The sequence below is a fragment of the Mus caroli genome, unplaced genomic scaffold (assembly GCF_978045245.1).
Source record: "Mus caroli unplaced genomic scaffold, Mus_caroli_1 scaffold_5, whole genome shotgun sequence".
Lineage (NCBI taxonomy): Eukaryota > Metazoa > Chordata > Mammalia > Rodentia > Muridae > Mus > Mus caroli.
Genome location: NW_028227260.1, coordinates 29,560,077 through 29,585,941, shown reverse-complemented (window position 1 = coordinate 29,585,941; position 25,865 = coordinate 29,560,077). Strand labels below are relative to the sequence as shown.

The window sequence follows — 25,865 nt, the reverse complement described above, 5'->3', positions numbered from 1 at the left end:
TTTACAGCAATTGTAGGGTCACAGCAACGTTTATCAGAGACTCCAGAAAATTGTCACCCATCCCCTGTCCTCCACGTGCATACCGCTCTCCACGACTGACTGTTGACATTCCCTACCAGAGTGGGAAAAAAAATGCATTGAAATTGATGAGCCTGCACTGATGCAGTCTCATCAACCCAAAGGCCACAGCTTCACAGCTTGCCGTGGGGCTCAAACTTGGTGTGTGTATCCTATGGGTTTCAGCCAATGTTGAGCTATGTGTGTTCCCTGGCAATATTACACTGAATAGTTTTGTTGCCCCCCTCATCTTGTGTATGATACCTATTCTTTCCCCTTTCTATCAATTCCTAGCACTCCCAGATATTCTCACCCTCCCTGAAGTTCTGAGGTAGCCATGATGCCCCCTAATCAGGTCCATAGAGCCTGTATGTAGCCTTTGTACTTTGGCTTCTTGCACACAATGCACTTAAGGTTGCTTTATGTTATTGACTCCCAAGCCTTCTTTATGCTGCAACTCTTTAACATAGCTCCCCATGTTGTGGTGACCCCGCCCCCTGCCACCATAACATTTTTTCATTGCTACTTCATAACTGTAATTTTACTGCTGTTGTGAATCGTACTGTGAATATCTGATAGGCTGCCCCTGTGAAAGGGTTGTTCAACCTCCAAAGGGGTCACAGCTCACAGGTCGAGAACTGCTGTGCTGTCTTTTTGTGGTTTCAACAGCTCCTTTTACAACCTGGGGCTGGCGGGGGGGGGGGGGAATCCACTAACAGAATTTACCACTATTTATTTATCTAATTCATCTGCTCAAGGAGGTCCTGGTTGCTTCCAGGTTGGGCCCTGATGAATAAAGCTGTTACAAACACACCTGTCTGCAGTCTCTGGTACAGATCTAAGTTTTCAGGTCATCTAGGCAAAATCGAAACAGTAATTCTTGTTAGATTATTCTTTTTCTTGAATTTGCAGTTCCCTAACAATGTGTAGACTGGGCACCACAACTTCACTGTGACTTTCCCTAGTGTCTCTCCATCCCTGTGTCCCTTTAGCAGGGCAGAATGGCTAGAGGAGGCTGGAGCTGACTATTTCTCCCATCCCTATTCCTTCCTCACACCCACCCACCCACCCACCTCCTACACGGGGGGGGGGGGAGAGGCACACAGACATACACACACACACACACACACACACACACACACACAGATACAGACACAAAGATACACAGACAGGCAGGCAGGCACAGGCACACACACACACACACACAGATACAGTCACAAAGATAGGCAGGCAGGCACAGACACACACACACACACAGAGGTAGAGAGAAGGTAGGTATACATGGGCACACACACACGCGCACACACACACACACACACACCCCACATTCATGCAGCAGGCTCCAGAGAACTGGAGTTGAGTATGGCATTCCCCAAGGTTGATTAGGCTCTGCTGTCATGTCAACAAGTTAAGTTCTAGTAAAATTGTTTTTCCTGGAGCCTTTAAAAGAAGAACAGAATGCTCTGGCATCTTTCAGCATGTTTTCTTTTCTCTCCCCCACCCCCTTCCAGAAGCCTGGGTGGGGTGTTTCTGATACTGGCTGTGGGCTGGTGAAGCTCCTGGAGGCAAAACAAACGCCTGGTGCTACCCAGGGAGGGTTGCACGGAGAATTTGGAACACTCAAGCTTGCCCACAGCCTCCAGCAATTTGTCAATTACAGTCCAGGCCTTTCTGACCTGGCACTGGCCTCTGCAAACGGGTTTTTTGTTTTGAGAGGTTGTCATTATAAGTTTGGTGGTAGTTGGCCCTGTGGATTTTACAAGTATTGTTGGCTAACTAGGACAGGGACACATGTCAGTAATAGCACTACTCACAGGAAGAGCTGGAGTTCAAGGCTATCTTCAGCTATAAACAAGAGTTCTAGTCCAGCCTGGGCTGTGCAGAAACCCCTGTCTCAAATGCAGAAGAAGAAGGAAGAGGCACGTCCTTAGAGTTTTAGTCTTCATGGCCTCTCATTTGTTAAGACTGTATGGAGACTTTGTGTGTCCATATGGGGGTGTGTGAACATACACATGCACGTACCCACGGAAAACAGAAGAGAAACTCAGGTGTCTTGCTCTTTCATCCTCTGACTTATCATCTGGAGACAGAGTCTCTCACTGAACCTGGATCTTGTTGTTTTGTTGTTGTTGTTGTTGATGCTGATGATGCTGATGATGCTGATATTGTTGTTTTTCCACTAGACTGAGAGGCCAGCAAGTGGCAGTGAGATTCTTGGCTCTGTACCGGCCATGGCTGGGCTTATAGGAGGACATATGACCATGTCCTGTTTTTTTTTTTTTATATATATATATGAGTTCTAGGGACCCAACTTCAGGTTCTCTGGCTTGCACACAAGTGCGCTTACACATTGAGCCATCAAACCTCCTTCCACCAGACCAGAACTCCTCTGTGCATGTGTGTGTGCTTGCATGCTTGCATGTGTGTATGTGTGTGTGTGCATGTGTGTTCAGTTTGCCTCCCTGATTAAACAGTTTTTCCAGAACAGAAATATTTATGTCTTAAAAACAGGCTCTCACCATGTAGCCCTGGGTATCCTGGAACTCCAAACTTCCTGCACCCCCATACCCTAGTTACTTAACTGTGTTACTCTCTTGCTGTCTTCAGGGCCTGATACTAAATTTTCAATACACAGTATATGTTCAGTGACCAAAGACGACAGCAACCATCACCACTACCACCACCACAACAACACACAAAGGACAAAAACCACATTGGACAGTGCAAGACCTGGGCTGTGAGTTCTAGAGTGGTCTTCTTCCTCCCTTCTAACCTTGGTTTCCTTAACATTTGATGCTTTTCTTCTTTCTTTCTTTCTTTCTTTCTTTCTTTCTTTCTTTCTTTCTTTCTTTCTTTCTCTCTCTCTCTTTCTCTTTCTTTCTTTCTTTCTTTCTTTCTTTCTTTCTTTCTTTCTTTCGCCCGTTTCCCCTTTACTAGGATGAAGCCACACGAGTTCAGGAGTCTAACCAGTCCATGTGCCATGCATGTAAGAGGTTTTCTCTAAGGATTTGTTCACTGAACAAATGCCTAGTGGAATGGCTGACTCTACAGAAGGAGGGCTTTGGCCTTGATGCTTTGATGGCAGATTCTGGTAAGTTTCCCCTGCCTGTTCCACAATGGGGTGCCTGTCTAGGCGAGTTGTGACTACTCCTAAGGGCTTAATACCCTTGTAGGAGAATAGCACAAATGGGGTCACATGGGTTAAACTGGCCTCAAGTGTATGGAAAAACAGTTCACCAAACTCTGGAACTCAGCAGCTTCCCCTTCGTGTTATCCAGGAGAACAGGGGCTCTGCTCCAACATGTGTGTGGGACAAGAGTTTGAAGCTTGATGTTCAGCCCGTCAAAACCGCACGGACTTATGTAACGTGACCCAGTTCCTTGATTTTATAAAGAAGGCGGAGGATGGGTGGGGGGAGGGAATGCAACTGGGAGAAGAGAATGTGGTTATTTACCAGTTCCTTTCTAAGGGCAAAAAACAGAATGTTCAGCATTCAAGGGAGGGGCAGAAGTTGGGTTCTGCCTGAGTAATTCTTGCTCACTGGAAAGACAGGGTCAGGTGACAAACTTCCATAGCTAGGTCTGGCACCAGAAAGGGCCCTGCCCAGAGGCAGGGTAAATACCTTCTTGAAACCCTAGTTTCCCCAGACCTTTGTCACATTGCCCTGGTGTCCCATATCCTAGGCTGTACGGGGAAGGTTAGACATGTTTAAAAGCAATAAGACCTGTTGGGAAACTGGAGGTACTGAAGAGGTCAATTGGGAACCCTTGAGACCAAGTGCTAAAGAGCCCCTGACCTGCAAAACACACACACACACACACACACACACACACACACACACACACACACACACCATGCTGTTGCTGAGGATGTACAGTCCAGGTGGGCCTTCATCCCATCCATCATCCACCCCCTTTCTCTTCTAGAGTACTGACATGAGCCCTCAACACTATTCCTGACCCTGGTCTTTTTACCTACCTCCCCCTTCTGGCCCACCTCCCCTTCTTTTCTGGGGACAAGATCTCACTGCATAGACCAAGCAAGCCTCAAACTCACTATGTAGCCCCCCACCCACCCACTCTGACTGCCATGGAACTCATAGTGATTCTCCTGCCTCTGTTTTATCAAGGATTGGAATAACAGTTGTGCACTATCACACTTGGCCTCTTGCTTTTCTCTCAACGTGGAAGGAGCATACGTCTCTGCCTCTCTTGCAGACTTGAAACTTCTAAGATCATGTGGAGGTTTCTGGAGGGAGTGGCATAAGGAAATCATAGGGAGCCATCAGGCCTTCCATGACACCTCCTTTTGTATGTCATCCTCTGTATGACAGTGACTGCTGAAATGAATCTCTTCTCCTAGGTTTGGGGGACTGGCTGTTGTTGCACAATTAATTCATACATAATCTTTAAAATCTGAAAGCTATATTACTTCAGAACATGTGCCTGGTTTGGTGGCCTTTGTCTGTAACCCCAACACTTGAGAAAGTGGGGAAAGAGAGTGTGATGATTTGTATATGTTAGGTCTAGGGATTAACACTATTAGAAGGAATGGCCCTGTTGGAGTAGGTGTGTCACTGTGGGTGTGGCCTTTAAGACCCTCATCCTAGCTGCCTGGAAGTGAGTATTCTGCTAGCAGCCTTCAGATGGAGATGTAGAACTCTCAGATCTGCCTCTACTATGCCTGCCTGGATGCTGCCTTGTTCCTTGATGCTAATGGACTGAACCTCTGAACCTGTAAACCAGCCCCAATTAAATGTTGTCCTTTCATACGACTTGCCTTGGTCATGGTGTCTGCTCAGAGCAGTAAAATCCTAACTAAGACAGAGAGTGTGGAGTTTAGAGATAGCAATTTCCCACCTCAAAAATCAACACACACACCACACATTCCCACCACATTCTCTACATTCCCAGAGAAAACATTGCTCAGAACTGAACATCCCTGCACAACTCATGCATCCTGGGCAGGAGGTTGCAGGATGGAAAGCTATGAGGGCTAGGAAGAGATAGGGTAGGATGACCCTCCTGGCCTCTCCAGGCCTTACATGGTAAGGCTTTTTCTTTTCCTATGAAAAGAACAGTGAGCCTATTAGAACAATGAGCCCCAGCTTTGGGCTGAGAGCTGAAAACATTTAAACATGCCTATCTTCTGCCGGCAGAAAGACATTTAATAGGATAGATTTGGCTCCCTATTTTTGGAGTTCCTTCGATCACCTTCTGGGGCCATGTTATATGAATCATTCCAGGAAACGTAGTCCATCGCAGGAGAGACACCAGTCATCCCATGAGTTTACCCTGCTTACTCTGTCGCCCAGGCATACACTAATGCCTTGCAGGCAACTGTGGCCCACTAAGGAAGGCACTGTGGTGGTTAGTGGTTCCAGACCTTCCCATGAAGGAAGTTCTTTTCTATGTTCTTGTCCTCTTCCTTCTCCCTCCCTTCATTATGTTTTGGTGTATCTAAATATCTGAAGGCAGAAATGCTTGCTATCTGTCCAGTGTCTGTGTTCTCTGGTGCAAACGTGAGTTCGTTCAGTGGTAATAAAAGCAAGCCTCTCTTATAAAGAAGAGTGAGCAGATGACACTCTGGCCAGTGAGATGTAAGCAAAAGTGTTGTGCAGTATTCTAGAAAGAGTTCTCAGAAATGAGGTGTGGTTTTCCCTGCTCTTTCTACTGCCTTTGCTGTGGGTAGATTTGCCAGAGCATGAACAACCATCTTAGACAATAAAACAATTAGCTACTGTAAAGTCACTGGTGACTTTATAGAGCTGTGGTATCCACCCCTCTAGGCTGCCTACCTTCAGACTTCTATTATATGAGATTGATAAGTAAACTATCACTTAAATGCAACTGTGGCTGCTGTCTTTGTTATAACAGGCAGAGCCAATCCCAGTAACTATGACCCTGTCTTCCAGCAAGATGTGGCTTGACCTCTAGATAGCAGAAGTTTTCTAGGTTAAAACACGGAGATGGGAGGAAACGACAAAATATTTAGGATAATAGCACGGACATCTGCAGTCTCCCTTTGCAGTAACCCCTTACGAAGCCTCCTCCATATCTCTTAGGCTTACAACAGCATATTCTCAGTGCTGAGCCTGCTGCTTGACAGAATCATAGAATGAGCTCAATTAAAAGTTGTTGACAGAACAAGAAATTCATAAGTGACATGATCAACAGACCAGTTTACTTGTGCTTTTTGGAAGCCTTTGAGATATATCTGCCACCCCACCTCCATCAAAAAAGCTTCTTGCCCAACCTCCCATTACTGACTAAAGTATCTAAAACATCCAGAGATTTCTTTATTGATTGGCGGGTGCCACATACTGTGATAAGCTCCATAGAAGAGGTGCCCTGATCAAGTCATGAGGCACAAGCAAAATAATAAATCATGCAATTGTGATAAGTGCCACTAAAGAGATGACAATGGGGGACATTTCTTTGGAGAGGGTAGTGAGCAAAAATCTGAGAGAGAGAACCAAAAGACAAGACTAAGTAACCTTGTGATAAGCAAAGTAGGCTGCCAGAGTGCTGGATAATTCTGCACAGAGAAGCACATACCAAAGTGGGTGAGGAGTAGCTGGGAAGGAGGGGGCTCGGCGGGGCTGGAGGTTGGCCAGAGAAGCAAAGTGGCACATGGGACACCTAGAGAGGTCAGTGGAAGCTAGATCATGTAGCGCTTGTGTGCCCTGGGAAGGAATTTGGACTTTAGTCAAAGTATGATGATAAGCCATTGATAAGCTTAAGGTAAGGGAACACCACGATCTGATTTGGCATTAAGAAGGTCGAAGTAGGGCTGGAGAGATGGCTCAGTGGGTAAGAGCACCCGACTGCTCTTCCGAAGGTCCGGAGTTCAAATCCCAGCAACCACATGGTGGCTCACAACCATCCGTAACGAGATCTGACTCCCTCTGGAGTGTCTGAAGACAGCTACAGTGTACTTACATACATATAAATAAATAAATCTTTAAAAAAAAAAAAAAAAGAAGGTCGAAGTAGCTGCTCCATGGGACGGGCAGGGTCCAGCATGGAAGCAGGGAGTCCCAGCATCTGAGGTGGTGTGAGGGTTGCTTAGGCTATGGTGCTAGAGAGAAGGTATCCCTCCTCTCCTCTCCTCTCCTCTCCTCTCCTCTCCTCTCCTCTCCTCTCCTCTCCTCTCCTCTCCTCTCCTCTCCTCTCCTCTCCTCTCCTCTCCTCTCCTCTCCTCTCCTCTCCTCTCCTCTCTCTCCATGCATGCACACACACACACACACACACACACACACACACACACACGCGCGCGTGTGTGTGTGTGTGTGTGTGGTGGAGGTAGGATTGGAACTTGAATAGTTGTATAGTTGGGGATCTACAACTGTGGAGTCAAGACTTCCATTTTTGGATATCATTGTCCTTATGAAACACATGAAAGAAAGTGAGAAGGAACTCTTTGGAAACCTGTTTCCAAAAGTTCCAGAGAATTATGGAAAACTGGACAGAGAGATTTTGGGGCCACTGACAAGGGAATGGTATTTAAGATCCTGAGAATAGCTGGGGGTGGTGGTGTATACCTTTAATACTAACACTCAGAAGGCAGAAGCTGAGCCGTGTAATAGAGTTATTTCTTATTTTGTTAGGTTTTGAGACCGAGTCTGGTTGTATAACACAGGCTAGTTTAGGGCCTATTGTCTAGCCCACGCTTGCTTTGCATAGAATGTCTTCTCTCAGTCTCTGAAGTCCTAGGATTACAGGTCTTCACCACCATGCTTTGTATTGGTGTAGGTCATTAAAATAGATCTATCCTAAACTCGCCCCAAAATACTCTTCATGGTTCCACGTCGTCAGGAACCTAGTCAATTCAAGTACAAAGTTAATGTGAACACCATCTCTAGGCAGTAACTTTTGCTCAGAGAGTTGTCATATGTACTGTTAGAAAATGCAGTGATGAGCTGGGCAGTGGTGGCGCATGCCTTTAATCTCAGCACTTGGGAGGCAGAGGCAGGCAGATTTCTGAGTTCAAGGCCAGCCTGGTCTACAGAGTGAGTTCCAGGACAGCCAGGGCTGCACAGAGAAATCTTGTCTCGGAAAAACCAAAAACAAGCAAGCAAGCAAACAAACAAACAAAAGAAAATGCAGTGATGGGGCTAAAGGAAATGGCCCTAGGATGCATGAAACCTTGACTTTGCTCCACAGCACCACATAAATCCATAAACCAGGTATGGTGAATCACACCTGTAACGCTAGCTTCAAGATATATATGAAGGGTTGTATAGAGTTCTAAAGAGATCTTAACTTGATAACTCAATATAATGAATATAGGAAGTAAAGGCTGGAAGGAAAACTGAGGTCCCTAGAGCAAGTTGGTAATCCATACAAATTTTACAGCCAGACAGCTGTCTTTGGGCTTGCTGGGCAGTGGGTTTTGAAAGGATCCAGTGGAAGCCACAGTCATATAGTTAGCTGTGGAAAGACAAGGAAGGACTGCCACTCAGAGCCCCTGGCTGCCTCTTCCTTACCTTAGTGGTTTCAGTTCTCCTCAAGGTGACCTTTAGGAATGTGTTCAATTTTACAGAATGACAGGATTTATGATAAGGAGGCCTCTGAAGAAGAAACCTCAGAAAGAATGGACCAAAGGGTAAAAATGAGAGGTGGTCAGAAAACATTAGTGTTTCCCCCAGCTCTTGAGTCACAGTCAGCCTGATTCCTTCCTGGATTTTCTGCCTTCCGTTCATCCTTCTCTGCAGCCATTTCTCCCAGAGGTGGTGGCTTATGTCCATTCACATGACTGCAGCATTTCAGCTCGATGACATGCAGACATGGGCAGTCATGTGCTTCAGCCCTGGACTTCACAATTCTCTGTCCACACAGTTTGTTACAGGATCTTTCCATATGCAAATATGCTTAGCTCAGCTGGAAATGCAAATTGGAATTCACCTTCTTTCTGCAAAACCCTTTCAATTTATGAGGCATCATTTTCATGGTGGGGTGTAAATAAAGTGGAGGGAGTGTTTCCTGGGGACACAGTGCCTGCCAACTTAGGATACTGACCACATTCTGGAGATGTGTTGGTGATGGTTGAATACCAGTCTGAACATTCTTAGCACCAGTGGTCAGTACCTTTTAAATTGGTTAAACTTAAGTAAGGTCTGGTGACTCAGACCTGTAGACTTAGTTGCTTCAGAATCTTTTTTTTTTTTTAAAGATTTATTTATTATGTAAGTACATTGTAGCTGTCTTCAGACACTCCAGAAGAGGGCGCCAGATCTCGTTACGGATGGTTGTGAGCCACCATGTGGTTGCTGGGATTTGAACTCTGGACCTTCGGAAGAGCAGTCAGGTGCTCTTACCCACTGAGCCATCTCACCAGCCCCCTTGCTTCAGAATCTTGAGGCAGGAGGATTACTTGAGTCTAGGGGTAGCAGGCACATCCTCATCTAAAAAGGAAAAGCCGTTACAGCAGTGGAGAGATGGCACAGCAGCAAGAATATTGGCTGTTGATCCAGAGAACCCAGGTTCAATTTCTAACATTCATATTGAAGCACACGCCTGTCTGTGGACCCCAGTTCCACAGAATCCACACTTTCTTCTTGCATCCAAGTCATACATGTGGCACACAGACATACATACAGGCAAAATACCCATATGCATAGAATGAATACATTTTAATTGGTTAAAGCTGGGTATGGTGTGGCATATCTGTGATCTTAAGCATTCAGAAAGCAGAGGCAGAGACATCTTGATTGCTCTGTCATCTTGAGTTATAAGAGTAAAACCTGGTTGAACTGGCAAATAATTTCATATATGTAAAATCATACAAAACCAGTAATCAGATTCCATGGCATCTTTGAGTTAGACTGCTTTGGTATCAACTCCCTACCTGCCTCATTTTGCTCCTAGGCCATGCTAACTTTTCACTTGGTAGATCCTCCAAGTTTTCCATAGTGTAGAATCACCAGCAACATGGAAAGATAAAGGCTCTGTAGCCACCCTGAGTGGAGCTGCAATCTGCATTTGGAACCTCCAGGGAGTCCTGATGGGGGTGGATTACAGATCACACTTGAGACATTCTTTTTCCACTTCTGTTCTCAACCTTCCCTAGGCTGGCCCTTATCACCTCACACCTGGATTCTAACAGCAGCAGACCTATCATTAGCCTTTCCCAGTTCCAGCCTCCCCAGCTGCCAGAATAATTCTTGGCTCACACAGTTTCCCTACTGGGAAGCTTTCCTGAGACCTCTTAGATAGATGCTATCTAAAGGCATTTGGCTTGGGGACAGAGCCAGCTTCCCACCCTCCCCTTTCCTTCTTCTCTGTTCACTCCCATCCTTTCCCAACTGTTGGAGTCCAGTTCCAGCGGGCTTCAGATCCCTAAGGGAAGATGTGAAGTTGGCAAGGAAATGTGATCTGTTATGTCAATATGCTGGGACTTTGTCAAGCAGCAGTGGTCACCATGAGGTCCACACCACCCACCTCACTGATCTTTTTTTTTTTTTTTAAATGGTAGCTTCTGCTAGTTTGGACTGGTGTTCTTTCCTTTCTACCTCTCCAAGTTATAACCATCATCCATTGGAATGGGAAACATTACACTACAAGGGCGAAATTAAGAAAACGTTGGAGGTTGTTTAATCCTATTTCTTCGGGTATCTGTCTCATCTCCACATCCAGGCTTTGGCCTTGCACTAGCTGTATGACTTTGGCCAAGGGGCCTAACTTCTCTGTAATTGACTTAGTGTTCTCATTTTCTCATTGGTAAGTAGAATTGATTATTGGTGGGTTTGCAGCTAGACATTAAACCCAGGCTCTTCCTTATTTGTAGTGGGTATGCTCTCTACCACTGACTTAGCTACACTGTCCTTAAACAGGGATCGTATCCTAATACAGTAGGATATACCTCATAGGTTTGTGGAGAAGATTTTAAAAAGATATATATATATATACCCTTTTAAAATATATGATATATTTATTTAAATATATCATATATATTATTTAAATACATCACATATACTTATGTATATATATTTATTTATGATTAAGTATAGTGGTATGTGACATAAAAGTTCAGTGTCTGGGCCTGAGTGGGTTTCTCTGCACCCCTCCCCAGGGACTGAGCTGTTACTGGCCCATCAATTCCTATCCTGCTAGGAGAAGAGGTAGGATTTGAAGGCAAGGGTTTCCTGAATAAGTAGGATGCCGATCAAAACACCACAGGAGCCAGTGGGCCCTGTGTGCTTTCTCTAGTCTTACTTCCCATACCCCAGGGGCAAAGTCTCCTCCTCCATTCAGTCTCCACTGGTTCTCCAGGCCTCTCTCCCAGGAGCAGAGTCCTCTGTGCTTGTCCTTAGCCTGGGGGCTTTGTTCCTTAGACCTAATCCCTTTTCTGTAAATCATCTAGTGAGAGAGAGAGAGAGAGAGAGAGAGAGAGAGAGAGAGAGAGAGAGAGAGAGTAGCTATCTAGTTAGCATATGCATTACTGCTTTAGTATTCAAATGGATGTCTCTGGCTTTAAGGGCAAATACACGCTTCTTTTAAAAGCAACATTCAATTCACTACTTTTGTTCTTTCTCCCTCATTCTCTCCTTTTCCCTCTTCCTCCCAGTAAAGATTAAAAGTTCAACTACCAAGGACCTGAGGGGGTTCTGAGAGTATTTTTGACACTTGGGGGGAATCCACTGCCTCCTGAGAACCATGGGAGCTGCACAGAGCTCTTGGGCTCTCAGTTTTCATGTCTGTTTAATGGAACTAATCTGGAACTGCCTTTTTGTAAGGACAGGAAACAGAGCTTTGCCTTTAGCAGGGTTACAGAGTAGTGTTTTGTGATCGTTTTGGTCGTGCCAGTAGGACTGCCAGGAGGAGGATCAATGAGACAGTAGATCATAGGTCACCCGGCAAGGTGGCACGCCCAGAAGGATTACTGCTGCAGCTCTTATTGTTTTATTTAACTAATTAATTTATTTATTTTTGAGTTTTTCGAGATAGGATTTTTCTGTGTAGCCCTGGCTGTCCTGGAACTCACTTTGTAGACCAGGCTGGCCTCGAACTCAGAAATCCACCTACCTCTGTCTCCTGAGTGCTGGGATTAAAGGCGTGTGCCACCATGCCCAGCTCGTTTTTCTTATTATTTTTATTATTTTTTTATCCTTGTATCTAGGTCTGATTCTATCAGCTGAACCCAGATCTTGAAAAGCCATAAAAGTCCACAAACAATATGTTTTTCTGCCTTTCTCCACCATAGCTGGTTTTCTGTGGAGCAACAATAACAAAGAGTTGTTCCTGTGTGTGAATAACAAGCCTCTAAGGTTCCTCTTATCTGGTCTAGTAGCTGCTGTGGCCTCCGAGGTTGCAGTGTTTGTCTCTGTTTAGGCGGGGTTGCCTAGGGAACAAAGTTGTTCTCTTCACCACTAAGTGACTGCGGGACAAGTTTTTTCCCCTTTCTTGTACAGAAAGTGCTTGTTGACCAGAGGGTTTGATGGGCTACTTTCTGCACCTCCCCCCTCAGGCCTCTTTCTCTCATGTCCTCTCTTTTTTGAGATAAGGTCTCATGTAGTCCAGGTTGTCCTTGAACTTCTCTTCCTGCCTCTACCTCTCAGGTGCTGAAATTATAACAGACATGTCCCACCACACTCTAATCCCACTTGCACCCCCACCCCCAATCATATAGCACTATGAATCATACCTTCTTCCTTTGCTATTTTTCAGCTTCACACAGGGGTTTGAAGTCTATAGGTGTCCTGAATAGTCAAAAACTCCTCAGCTTGCTTTAAAGGTAAAGGTAAAGGGCTTGGGAATGGGGAGTAAGAAGCCAGGTCAGATGAGGGATAGTTGCTTGGGGGCCGACCTCAGTTTGTTATGTATGCCATAATCTATGCATTACGTTTACCATGAGCAAACTGACAGGTGTACACAATGAAATTAACATACTAGTGTGGTTGAAATAAGGTAAGGAAACTGGAGCTCAAGTGGCCAGCAAGCAGAGATATTTAATGTTAAAATGTTTTGACAACTGGAAAAGAAGGTCAATCTGTGTGAATCTAATGGAGAAAGAGGCACTTATTTTGAATTAATTTGGGCAGTAACTGGGCCAAGTCATCTTAGTCACTTTGAGGATCATGGTTTAAGAAAAAGTTCTGGAATTGTGTTAAAAAAAAAAAGTTCTGTTCAACAGCATGTGTCCAAATGATAGCTGTGTGTTCTACAGGCAGCCAAGATTAAATGAAATAACTGACATGGAATGAGATCTTTGGGAACACGTGAGGCTCAGAATTAGCCTAGTGTCCAGTTGAGAGTCTGTCAGAAGAGACACTAAATGTTTAATAGCTGGTTAGACAAAGTGCAGGGCAATGTGGCCAGGGAAGGCAGTAGTAAGCAGCCCTTAAGAGGTGCAGAGGGAAGTTGGAATAGACTTTGCCCACACAGCTGGTGAGAATACCAACAGAGAAGCAGGAATTTGAAGGTTATCTTTTTTTTTTCCTAGGTGGGGCTGGGAAAGCAGACTAAAAGAATGTAGCTTTTCCACCTCACACTGTCTCCTTTTTCCCACCAAAACACTTGGTCAAGCTCCAGAGCTCCAAGTGGAATATTAAAATGCAGTCTGTGGTGACCGTTTCAGAAGCAGGAAGAGGCCCACCTGTGGTAACTTGGTTCCTCTCTGTTCCTTCACAAGTATACCCTGCCTGTTTGTTTGGAGCATTATTGGGGGATATCTTTTCCAAATCTCCCCTCAAGTTAAAGTTGAGTGTTCATAGTCATTCATTCTGTAGCTTTCATATAAAAGAACAGGACAAAGTAGGAAGGCTGCCAGGTCGAGTGCAAAGTTTTGTGAGAGCTGTGTGACTCTGGACAAGTTACTTAGACCTGCTGACTCTCAGCTTCCTTTATTGGGACAGTGCACAAAAGTACAAGCTCTTCCTTTACTGGGACAGTGCACAAGAGCACAAGCATGTTCTTCACGTAGGGGATATGAGAATGAAGGTAGCATAGGTCTGGCCCTTAACAGGTAGTCAACAAATATTGGATGGACTAGAAAAGCCTGCCTCCACCAGGCGTCACCCAGTTCATTTATGCACTCACACACCAAGTTTATTTTTAGAAAAAGGAGCAAAGTTTATTGAAATTTCAAGCTACATTTGAAAAATCCAAATCCAAATCCTGGAGTCGTACAGCAGGATGAGGTGTCAGAAAGTGGAAAGTGTTCACTGTCACAGAACCTCCTTACACAAGCTTCCTGGGTACATTTTCCACGCCCCAAAGGGATCAAAACTAGTTACTCCTCAGGTCTACCACAGGACTACATCCTTTGATTAACCCCAAAGTTTCCCACAAGAACTTAAAAAAAAAGAAAAACAAAAAAACAAAAACAAACAAACAAACAAAACCAAAAAAAAAAAAAACAACCTAAAACTTAAAACAAAAATGTGAAGTCCAAACTGATCTTTTCTCAACCCCATTCTATGTAGTCAGCACCAATGAATGGTGGGTTTGGCATTCAAAAGAGGACTTCATGTCTTCAGTGGACAGATCAGGGAGGACTGCAGCAGCAAGGCATCTGTGGCCGCATTGTGAGGCTGGTCTCCCCTCCCTCCCTCATATCGAGTCTTACTTAATCTAAAGGACAAACTGGATCAATTTGGTAAATTAGCACAGTCAAAAACTTAGCTTTAAGAGATAAGAGACCAGTCAGTACTCCCAAAGCTGGTTAGGCCCTTCAACATGTAGGTGTATGTGTATATGTATACATCACTACACTAAGATATAGATCTAGCCCTATGGGTATATATACGCACTTATGGCTATATAGAAAAACGATGCCAATACTAACCAAACAGAACTTTATAAGCAGTCATCCCAAAGCTGTAACCCCACACTGGGCTGTGCACAAAGCCATGCATTATACAGTATTAACCAACAGAAGGCTGATTTGGCTCAATCTCTCCCATCTCTGCCTGTGCCTGGAAAAGACAGAGGAGAAGAGAGAGGTTGCTTCTGCTTAAAACACAAGTGGCTTCTTCATAGGAACAGTCATTGTCAGGTGAAGCTGTGGAAGATGTCCATGGAAATGAAAAACAGACCCCTTACACTTTCTGGAGCACACTGGCATCACATCTCAAAACTACTTTCTCCTTGGTCAGCTGTAACTAAGTTGCCCAGGCCCTGGGAGCCCCCAGGGCCCGGTGACATGACAGGCTCACTGGCTTGGTGTTACTAGGCCCCATGCAACTTAGTCTCCAGAGACCTGCTCTTTGTCAGGGGTCTGTCACTGGAGTGGACCCAGATGGGCATGTCCTTGGGACATCTCTTGGCACCAGCTATGTTAGGTGTAAAGTTCTCCACATGAGATGACGCTTGGGGAGCCAAAAAACAAACTGGAAAGAACTAGGTAGAACAAGTTGTGGCTCTGCCCACCCTAAGGACAGAGCCACTTACACCGCAGAACCACCAGGGGCTTCCGGGGTTTCCGGGGTTTCTGGGGCTTCAGGTGCTGGCTCTTCGGGGCTCAGCCGGGACTGGAACTTTTCCAGTTGCTCTGGGCTTGCCAGTGTCTTCAGGAGGGTATTCTCGCGCTCCAGCTGGGAGTTCTTCTCAACCAGCTCACGGATCTGCTCCTTTAGGACCTCCACCTCCTCTCTCACAGCATACATCAGATGGTTCTTCACGAGATCCTGCCATGGAACAAAGCTATTTGTTAGTCATCACAGCCTGTTCGCAGCACTGTCACCCTGCCACCAATCTACTGAACTGGTCTTTATGCCACCATCATGCAGCCTTCCTACAGTATATTGTGCCTGAAGCTCAATTCTTTACACTCTCTTCTCCAAAGCACTTAAGACTCTCGTCCGGGAGAGTTACAGGATTTGTGCCATACCAGGGTTGGGAGTCCAGCTTTGTTCTAGGCAGGTTCCCTCAAAATTATTAATGACTTTCAAGTCTGACTAGAGTAAGAACTCTCTTAAGTTTGTCCTGGTGCTGGCACAAATCTGCAGTAAGCCTATAGTGCACCCCATATTGTTAGTCTGCTTTACAAATATTCTCCAAGAATATGAAATTGTTATTTCATCTATTTTGGCATTTCCTCCTCTGCACATAACCCAGTACACCGAGTCACAGTTGTCTTACAGACTCAGACAGGACACAGGAACCTTGTTCTTGGGAGGGACAACAGAGCTTGCAATATAACCTTTGAATCTACTGAGGGATAGGGAATTGTGACATTAAGCTTTATAGCACAGTCTAAGAGCTTCTCACTGAAAGAAGTCTCAAGCTTCTGCAGCATTTTAGCTGCTTGATGGAATATAACCTTTACCTAGTCAGAACTGGGCCAGCAAAAGGGTGGGGTGCTTTGCTTTCTGTTTCCTCCCAACTCCTGACCCTAGTCCAGGTTCTGCAGAGGCACTGCAGTGCAACTGCATCCAATGAGATCTGGTCTCTGCCAACTGCAGGAGGCAGACAAATTCAAGAGTCATAGCTCTCCCCTTGCACCATTCAGGAGGAAGCCAGAGGCTGCTGTAAAGCCCTGGGATGGAGGAGTGAAAACGGAGTATCCTGCTAATTGTACTCTAAGGTCTCCAATGAGGATGGGTCCTGGCAAAACACTTGCATCCATGCCCTTAGACCTGTTCAGAGTTACATAAGCTGCAGCTAAGTCAGAGGACAGCAATGACGCAGTGATGCTACTCACCATGGCCTGCTCAATCTTGTTGTCTAGGGCCACCACACTGGCTCCAGAGGCACTGCAAAGACAAAAAGCATAGCCCTCTATTAGTCACTCTAAGTGTACATGACAGCTGTGGCCGAAGTCCTCCATCTGCCTACGGTCTTCCTCTCTCCTGCCTCCCTAGCCTGAAGTCCAGACACTTTAGTCTTTAAGTCCCTCTCCAACCCCCGCAGGAAGCTGCACTTTCCCCAACCCCCATAAGCCTTGTGAGGGCTCCGCCCTGCCCTGAGTTCCAAAGGATTGGAGCCTCGCGGTTTATGGGGCTCCCTGGCCTGAGCGGCCTGCTTTTGGGCGATTTGCAAACAATGGAGCACATGCCCAAGGGAAGTCCCTATTGCAGGCCCCTAAGGTCCCAGGCAAACCTACCGAACTCCGGACCTAGCTAGGAATTCCTTCTCAATTTAGAAGTATTCGGCCTTCTCCCAGCCCCAGCCTTGCCTAGCTCGCCGGCCCTCTGCCTTCCCGGCTGCAGCTGCTGTTTTTCACCGCGCAGCAGCCGCAGGGACGCTCCGCCGGCGGATCCCAGCGCGGAGGTGACCCCCCTTCCTGCGTCCCCTACCCCCGCCCCTTCCCAGGATGCTACACCGCGGGGAACAGGGACCAGCGCAAGGCTAGCTAGCTATCTCTGAGGTCCACTTCAGAGCCCAGCCCCTGCAGGCTCCCTGGCTCACTTCGGCGCTCGAGTTAGAGTCAGTGGTTACCTGTTATCCAGTTTAACGGAAACCACATCCCCTCCAAGCAGAGAAGAAAAGAAGGAGATGGAGAAATTGTGCAGCTGATAGACCGCCACCTCCATGGGGGTCTGATACATTTCGGTGTTCATGGTTCGGTTGCCGGGGAGCTGTGGTTGGTTTGAGTGGCTGCTGGCGCGCCGCTATAGGAAAGGCTTTGGAGTTGCAGTCAGGCCCTGAAGCAAGAAGTAGGCTGCAGTGCAGACCCTGAGCCAGGCAGGCACTTCTAAGCTGGAGTTGAAGAGAAGTGACTCCAGGGGTGTCACCTAGTATGTCACAAACTCCACAGCAGCCGGTCCAACCCAGACTCAGAGATAATTTCGGCTCCTGCTTCTTTATATAGGAGGAGCCAGCTGCGTCACATGGCGTCAGGGGCCATGCAAATGAGTCCTGTACTGGGCTTTGTGGCCCAGTTAAACCACATCCCCTCCCTGAACCTTAGTCAGGGACTGTAAACAGTTCAGCACTTTCTTGTGCCAATTGGCATTTCCAAAGAGGACTTTGGAGGCTGGCAAAACCCAAATCGGAGCCGATTTCTAGAGAAAGAAGAAATGCTCTAACAGGAGGTAGAAAGCATTCAGCAGAGGGCGGTACTGCATTTAAAAGTTCTTCGGGTGCCAGTCGGCATGCTCTAACTGGCTCCGCAGTGCTCTCCAGTCACTCTGAATGCCTACTCCCACCATTCTTCACTTTCTGCAGCCAACTAACCCCTCAGTCAATCTCTTTTCTTGGAAACAGACTTTCCATCTGCATATTCACTCACTGAGAAACGCAGCTGACACCTCACCTAGCCGGATGCTTACCGAGCCTGGTCCAAATTTTAGAACCCACTCAGTTCATCTCTTCCTTGAAAAGTATAGTTATGGGAATAATGTGTGGTCTGCATGAGATATAGGATGGACACATAATAGGAGCAGTGGGTGGATGACAGAGGATATTGAAAGCTGACAGTTGACAATGGAGTGACAACAGATACCAGTCATTTTCTCTTTGGTCTCTCTATCCTACTCTGCCAAGAAAATACATTCAACACCATTACCTGAGAGCTCTTGTCCCTATTTATTTTTATCTCTTGTGTATGGGTCTTTTGCTGGTATGAATGACTGTGTACCACATGAGTGCCTTGTTGGATTCTCTGGGACTGGAGTTACAGAAGGTTGTGAGCCAACCTCGTAACAATCGACCCAGTCCTCTTGGAGAACAGCCAGTGCTTTTGCCGCGGAGCTACCTCTCCAGCCCTTCCTTCTCTCTTTTCCCTCTCTCCTCCCTTCCTGTCTTTCTAGACAGGGTCTGTCTACATATCTCAGGCTGGCCTCTAATCACAAGCCTTCTAAATGCTGGGATTATAGGCTATAACAACATGATTTCACTTTTTTCTAAAAGCAAAATTTTGTTACTTTTAAAAATAAACAACAAGCTGAAAAGAAAACTACAATCCAAAGTAACATATCAACTGCCTTAGGAAAATCCTTTCCTGTGATAATGTAACAGTGTAAACAGGAGCCAGAAGAAAGCAAGATTTAGGATTTCTCCAGGTGTTCCCAAACTGAGAACCCTGAAGTAGTAACACCAAGGGGACATGCCTCCCAGGAATCTCAAAGTACTCATAACAGTTCCATCTACATGTTTATACTTTCTAGTTTTCTTTCAACTTGTTTCACTATTCCTATAAAATATGAAATAATGAATGATACAGGGAATCCAAAGAGAAACTCCTTCCCAGGGGGAAATTTTGTCAAAATATATTATGGCAAAATAGTTTTGCCAAAATAAATCCATATACCATTTAAGAGTAGTGATGCCGTAAAGAAACAAGGTTACTGCTGTCTAATAAAAGTTACACATTTGCATTAAAATATAGTTTCATTCTTTTGGCATAAAAAAGAAAGGAAGGAAGGAATGAAAAGGAAGGTGGCATCTAAGACTTAAAGGTTCTTTCCTTCTGGCTCCTTCCTAAGAAAGGCCACCTGGTGGACAAAATCTGAACGGCAAATGTAAGAAACAGCATGGGCAGAAAAAGGAATAAGTGATGCAATAACCAATACTGTTTACAGCAACCAAACCAGAACTAGAGGAACATTAGGTTCCACCAACATATACATGAGTTTGCATGATCTTAACGTAAGTACCCATAAATCAGTGCTCCACAAGTTATGGTCCAATGAAATATTCTAGTGCAATCACGTTATTGGAAAAGTACTGGGACCTCTTATCAGCAAAGGAGGTAATTATTTGCTTCAGGATATTTCTCTTAAACAGGTACCTGGTACTGACATCCTGGCCAAGGCCCCAGCCAAGCCCAATCTGAAGGCCTTGACCTCTTCCTGGCTTTTAGTGCATTATAACTTAACAGTCACTGTTTTCAACTATGAAATAAGGCTCAACTAGCAGATTTTAATGGTAACATATTCAATTCTCACTGCAGTTGCAGAGAGCTCAACAATAAACTCTCCAAGCAAACCTTTTGCATAAGCCCATTTCAGACCATTTTAGTCGGGAAATAATGCCAACCTCAGAACATTTTAAACTTCAGGCTCTTTGAACCTGGTATTTGCAACTAAGAGGTATCCAGCAAGCAGAACAAAGTATAGATAGTATTTATAGGTCGTCTGGAGCGTTATCTGAAGGAGGAAAAAAGTGATCTTGGAGTTTGAGGCCAGCCTGGTCTACACAGTTTCAGGAAAGCCAGCCAGGGCTAGGCAGAGAAACCGTTCTGGGAAAAAAATCCTACCAAACCAACCAAACCAACCACTTTTAAATTAGCAGATTAGCTGTTCTTAGAGTTCCCAGCTCTATTATCTGCCCTCTGCCACCTAGAGCTTTCTTGGTCTGAGAGAGTCTCTGAGTTAATTTTTTTAAATTGTTTTGTTAAATTAATTCTTAAACTACTGCTACTCACCTCAAGATTCCAAGGGAGATGGTGGGAAGGCAGCGGGAGAGAGGGATAAGACAGGTAGGCAGAGGCAAAATAACACCAGAAAAATGGTGTACAAGACAGAACTAAAACAATCATTTTGGTGAAGATTCCCTCATTTGGGAACAGTGACAGAGAAATTCAGGTACTTTGAGGAAAAAAGAGAAAGGAGGAAATAGGGGTTGCCCACGAGGTTGCATTGAATAATAATTAATTAACTGCTCACTAATTAATTATACTTCAATTAAAAAAAACAAGCTGAGTTTGAGACTCACTGACTGTAATAGTTTCCATCAATGACATACTAACTATGGGTTGACATTGTGATGGATGTACCACAAACCCTGCATTACAGGCACTGTCACTACCATTTACAAATGAAGAAATTGAGGGTTTGGCTACCCTGCCCAAGATAGTGAATTACATTTCAGCCCAAATATACTGACCTAGAAACTAAGTTTATTTTCTACTATACCAGCTATTAGATAATTGTGAATCAAGAAGAGGGTTTACTGAAAAAGGAGAAGTCACAAAGTTAGAGGGATGAATTGGAGGTGTCAAATACAGGTAAGGAGGAAGAAAGAGTGAAGAGAAAATGCCTCTAGGATGCTAGCAAACATTGGTGGTATACAAGGGGTTCTAAGGCCAACTTTAAGTTATAGGCATAATCAGCTTTTTTGACATTTAGGGATGGTGAAAATATTCAAAAATATTCAAACTGTCCCTAAGAACTTTAGAAAAGAATGAATATATATAGTTCCAGAGCACAGACTATTCTAAATAAAGTGTGTAGTCTTGTAATAACAATTACAATGTAATCAAACCTCAAAGTTTTGGGCCCCCACTTACTGGCATCCTCAATTAAATCTACCCATTTTTTCTTATTCTTTCTGTACCCAGCCTTTAAAATGAGGTCAGTAAGAAAAGAAGCTTTGCTGGGCATTGTGGCACATGCTTTTAATCCCAAGAGGCAGGAGCAGAGGCAGGAATGTTTCTGTGAGTGCAAGGCCAGCCTGGTGTACAAAGTCAGAGCTACACAGTAAACCTTTGTCAAAGGAGAAGGAAGGAAGGAGGGAGGGAGGGAGGGAAGGAAGGAAGGAGCAAGCTTATACCAGGAAGTTTTTTTTTCTTCTGAATGATCTACTATCCTGTAGATTCAACCCATACTTAAACAAGTCTCTCTTCTTGTATATGGCCATAGTTCTGTCATATGAAAAGCAGGCTGTAGCTCAGGTTCCAAAGAAAGACAGAACCTCAGTGTAGGATGAAGGGAAACAACTGACTCAAATGTCTCCACACAAAGACTTTCTAATAACAAGGACAAGGAAGGTTGAAGGAGGGGGGAAGAACCTAAAGGGTTAACTTTTGGGTTAACTCTGAACACACTAGAAAATGCTTCTGCTCAAAATAGTTGCACGAAACCTTGGAGTGGAGTAGAAGATTGCACAGTACATTAATACCCATTATTTGGTCTAATACTTTCGAGTGAAGTGCTGATCATATATATTCTTGTGTCCTGTGCAAGTGGACTCCATAAAGAAACTAGTAACTAAGGCTTCAACAGCCCAGCAACATCGATATTGAGAAATAATTCTAAGCCTTTTATATCCCACAACTTGTGAATACAGCCTAGATCTGGAGTGAGCACACCAGCAGCACTTGATGAGCTAGGCCCTTCACTGGCTTTTAGCTCTAATCACAGTATTCTGCAAGGAAGCAGACATAACTGGCCCTGCCTCCCTCAGGGGTGACCTCCTAAAGGAGAGTATGTAATGACGATGGAATCAACTCTCCTCATTTCAGAAGCCCTGAAAGGTAATGTGTTGTTTGAGCTGGGAGAATGCAATCACGTTCCCATTGGTCTGTTCTACTTTAAAAGCCAAAGTCATCAGGACAAGAGCTCCTGCTACTTGGGATTCCAACTAGATAGTAGATGGGTAACTGGGAAAAATCCCAGCATCAGAAGTCTCACACTGGATCGAAGCATGCTGAAAAAGGGTGGCGAGCAGGCTTTGGGTGGGTGTGGTAGGTTGGAGGAGGCAGTGAGGGGGAACATCTATCTTACTTCCCTTTTTGTCACACTTGAAGCATTGTGTACCACATAGCCAGAAGGAAACTATTTATAGGAAAGTCTTCCGTATTTTCTACAGGGAATGTTCCACCCAAGGATTCAGCAATATTGCCAGCAAAACACAGGGTCCTATGTCAGGAGAAGCGGAAAAGGACATGATGCGAGAGATGTGGGACCAGCCACAAAACAAACACTGGGTTAGGAGGTAGAAAGGGAAATACAAAAAGGATATTGAGCGTCTGAGCATTAGTACAGTGTTTATGGGATGGGTCAAAACCATCTCTTTCCCCATTTACTCCTCAACCACAACCCCCTCCCTATCTTGAGGCTCTATCTAGTTCTTATTACTTACTTGTCCCCTTTTCTGAAGAGGCTGGGGGAATAAGAAGGCTGAAATGTCATGGTATAATCTGTCCTTGTTTCTTATCTTCTCTCTTCCCCTCTGGTTCCACTCCAATGTGGGAGACTATAGACAGGAAGGCAACTGCCACTTACATAGTTATTTTGACTCCATGGAAAATCCCCAAAGTCCAGAAGGAGGGAAGCAAGAAGACAAGACGTTGACAGAGAAAGTGCCTTGTTCTCTGTAGATCATGTGAATTGCCTTGCATGGCCAGGGCTTAGAGCCCTAACTTTGTTGGACAGGAAAGTGGGAAGGATGTAGATGCAAATGCTGAAGGCAATGGTGTAGGAGAGGGCAAGGAGAATCCTAATAAAAAGATACTCTCTTGGAGAAGCAGCTCTAGCAAATGATTTGGGGCACACCCTGGCACTGGATGATGGCAAGAGCAATGAATTGTGCCTTTCAGCTCCCTCCTGGACAGGGTCCCGAGTGAGCTTCATAAACAATCTTTGAGTGACACTAGGGATGGCAGGCAGAACTGAACTCCATTTTAAAAAGGCATTCTGCTCTCCCCTGGCCCTCATTCACAGAAGTAAAAACTGCTCGTCAAAACCACCCTCATTACCCCAACTTTGATGGCTAATTTTTGGGATGTCTTGTATTAAGAGTGTCATTAGGACTAGAAATATTGATGATTTACTCAGGAATGCAGTTTAACCTCTGTGGATCTTAAATCTCATGAACCTTGTGTAAGTGTTTATGCCTGTCTCCTTTCCCTTGATGCCTTGGGGGCTCGCACAATCAACCTCCACAATTGTTCCAAGCCTTCTCATTTTCGCCCTTACCAATAATCGATCTATAAACTTCCTGAAAAAGAAGTTTGTAAAATTAACCTAGGTAAAAGCAAAGTAGGTAATTCAAGACATACATTATGCTTCCTTCTAGAATGTCTTAGTTTGTGGCAAGGTCAGAAGTTCTGCCTACAGTTAGATCTTAGTGAAAGGTTTATTTAAAGGGGAAAAAAGCCAAATAAACCAAACAAGAACAAGAGTTTGGCACAGGAGAGTAGCTTGTAGTTCATGAGACTATATCACTCCCATCTCTGGGCCTAAGTTCATTCCATAGCAAGGGCTGAGTTTTCGTTGTTCGCTTCATGTCTTCTCTCTGACCATTGCTTACCTGGAGCCCATAATACAGCAGCCACAGAATATGGAGTTTCTGTAAGAACTATTTTTTTTTTCTGACACTGTGGCTGACAGTGCCAAAAAGAATTTGTAACTCAAGGCTAACATAGGGCTCACCTCTCCCTGCTTGGCCTTTCTCCCTAGGTCAGCTCTTGGTCTTACTCTCATTCTATATGATTTATGAAGTAGGTAATGAGGTTGTTTTTGCACCCCTACCCTCAAGCTAAGAGACCTGTTCACAAAGGCAAGTCATTTCTCTCTGAAAATCTTGGTCCACTGTAACCTCACAAGAACTGGAGAAAACAAGAGTATAAGATGTCAGATAGGCATGCTTGTTAGTTGCTCCAGCTTATACAGGCCAAGGAGACACTGGCAGGGCCTTCTTCTTACCCACATAGCTCTGTAAAGCCATCCTGAGAGTCAAAATTCCAAATAATTTTTTCTAGCAGTTGCCAAGGTTACTTTGATTGGTATATCAAGGACTTGAGGCTACTAAAAATGCTTAGGAGACAAAACCCAAGAGGACTCTATTAGGGTGGCAGAGCCAACAGACAAGAGGCTTACTAATAAGGACTTTGTCAGGGAAGCAGAGCTAGCAAGCAAGGAGTTGTTAAGAGGGCAGAGACTCTAAAGTAGAACACCTGGCTCTACTATGTGTCCCACAATTGAACAGATGACCTTTGAAGTGATACAAGTTCTTTCAGACATCTAAGGATGGTTAATAACGCCAGCCCCTTCAGGGCTTTCGGCTCCTGAAGCCACAATAGGTCTCACATTGTGTTCAGTAGAGCCCCCTTTATATCACAGCAGCTATTCAACAACATTCACTTGAGGTGGATCCTTGGGCCTCTTTTGTGGGACTCTACAATGTGTGGAGAGAGGCTATGCAGATTTCAAAGCATCTGATCTATCCTTCTCTACCCTTGGGCTTCTTGGATGGTGAAAAAGCAGCCCAGATGGAGTGGAAGACAATGGTGGGGGATACAGAGAATGTTTGGAAAGTAAGGGTGCACTTCTCTTAAAACAGAAAGCAGAGAAAAAAACCAGAAAGCAAAGAAATAGATCAAATTATTCCCTGGGCAGCCCCACCTTCACCCCCAACCATGGAAACTGTGTTGCTGGAGAATACTCAAAGAAGTGTTGGGAGCGGTTAAGGAAGGTCTCTCAATTGTTTTAAGAAATGCTACAAGGAATACATACACCTTCTCAGGGAGAAAGAGGAAAAATAGAACACACTCTCACTCTCATATTCTCTCTTACTCTCATATTCTCTCTCATATTCTCTCTCATATTCTCTCTCTCTCTCTCTCTCTCTCTCTCTCTCTCTCTCTCTCTCTCTCTCACACACACACACACACACACACACACACACACACACACATTTTCCTCAATCTTTCTCACAGGAAAAGAAGATCATTCCTTCCACAGTCTCCCCCTCCTTATCTTTCTCTGTTCTTCCTTTGCTGTTTCCAGCTTCCTTACGTCCTCAAAGAGGTAGTAAGATGACAGGAAATGACAAGACGACAAATTCTAGAGTTTGAGTCAGTGTCAAAATTTATGGCCTCTATTCTGACATTAAGAGCTAGCTATGTGTTGTGAAGAAGTCACAGGTGACAGGATCTTAGAAGAAACTTGGAGTGGCATTCAGATGGTCACTAGAGAAACCAGCTACGAGCACTGCACACTGGGAACAGGAAATCCTTAGCACTCCCAGGACTAGTTTTCAAAGTTCTCAATCATACATATAATGGAGTCTTTCAAATATAGGAGAAATAAAGACAGGTGCCATTTGTGCACAATAAATCATATGAGATGCCTAAGGAATGACTCTACAGGTTCTTACTGAGGACAGTTCTAATTAGGTCCAGTCCTGGCAAAAGTGCCT

At 44.8% G+C, this 25,865-nt stretch overlaps 1 protein-coding gene across 6 annotated transcripts in view; it reads right to left on the bottom strand.

Moving 5' to 3' along the window:
* Positions 1–14,104: 14,104 nt before the first annotated feature.
* The window catches only part of Tsc22d3 (TSC22 domain family member 3), a 60,998-nt gene continuing 49,237 nt past the window's right edge, over positions 14,105–25,865 (bottom strand). For 5 of the 6 annotated variants that reach the window (XM_021153842.2, XM_021153845.2, XM_085838001.1 and 2 more), the window contains exons 3-4: positions 16,702–16,753; positions 14,105–15,685 (exon numbers count right to left, since the gene is read on the bottom strand). In XM_021153842.2, coding sequence (XP_021009501.1) covers positions 15,446–15,685; positions 16,702–16,753 — 292 coding nt within the window. In that variant the 3' untranslated portion in view covers positions 14,105–15,445. Of the gene's footprint in view, positions 15,686–16,701; positions 16,754–17,438; positions 17,795–25,865 lie in introns of those variants that run through there. The other variant, XM_021153843.3, reaches the window with a different exon arrangement.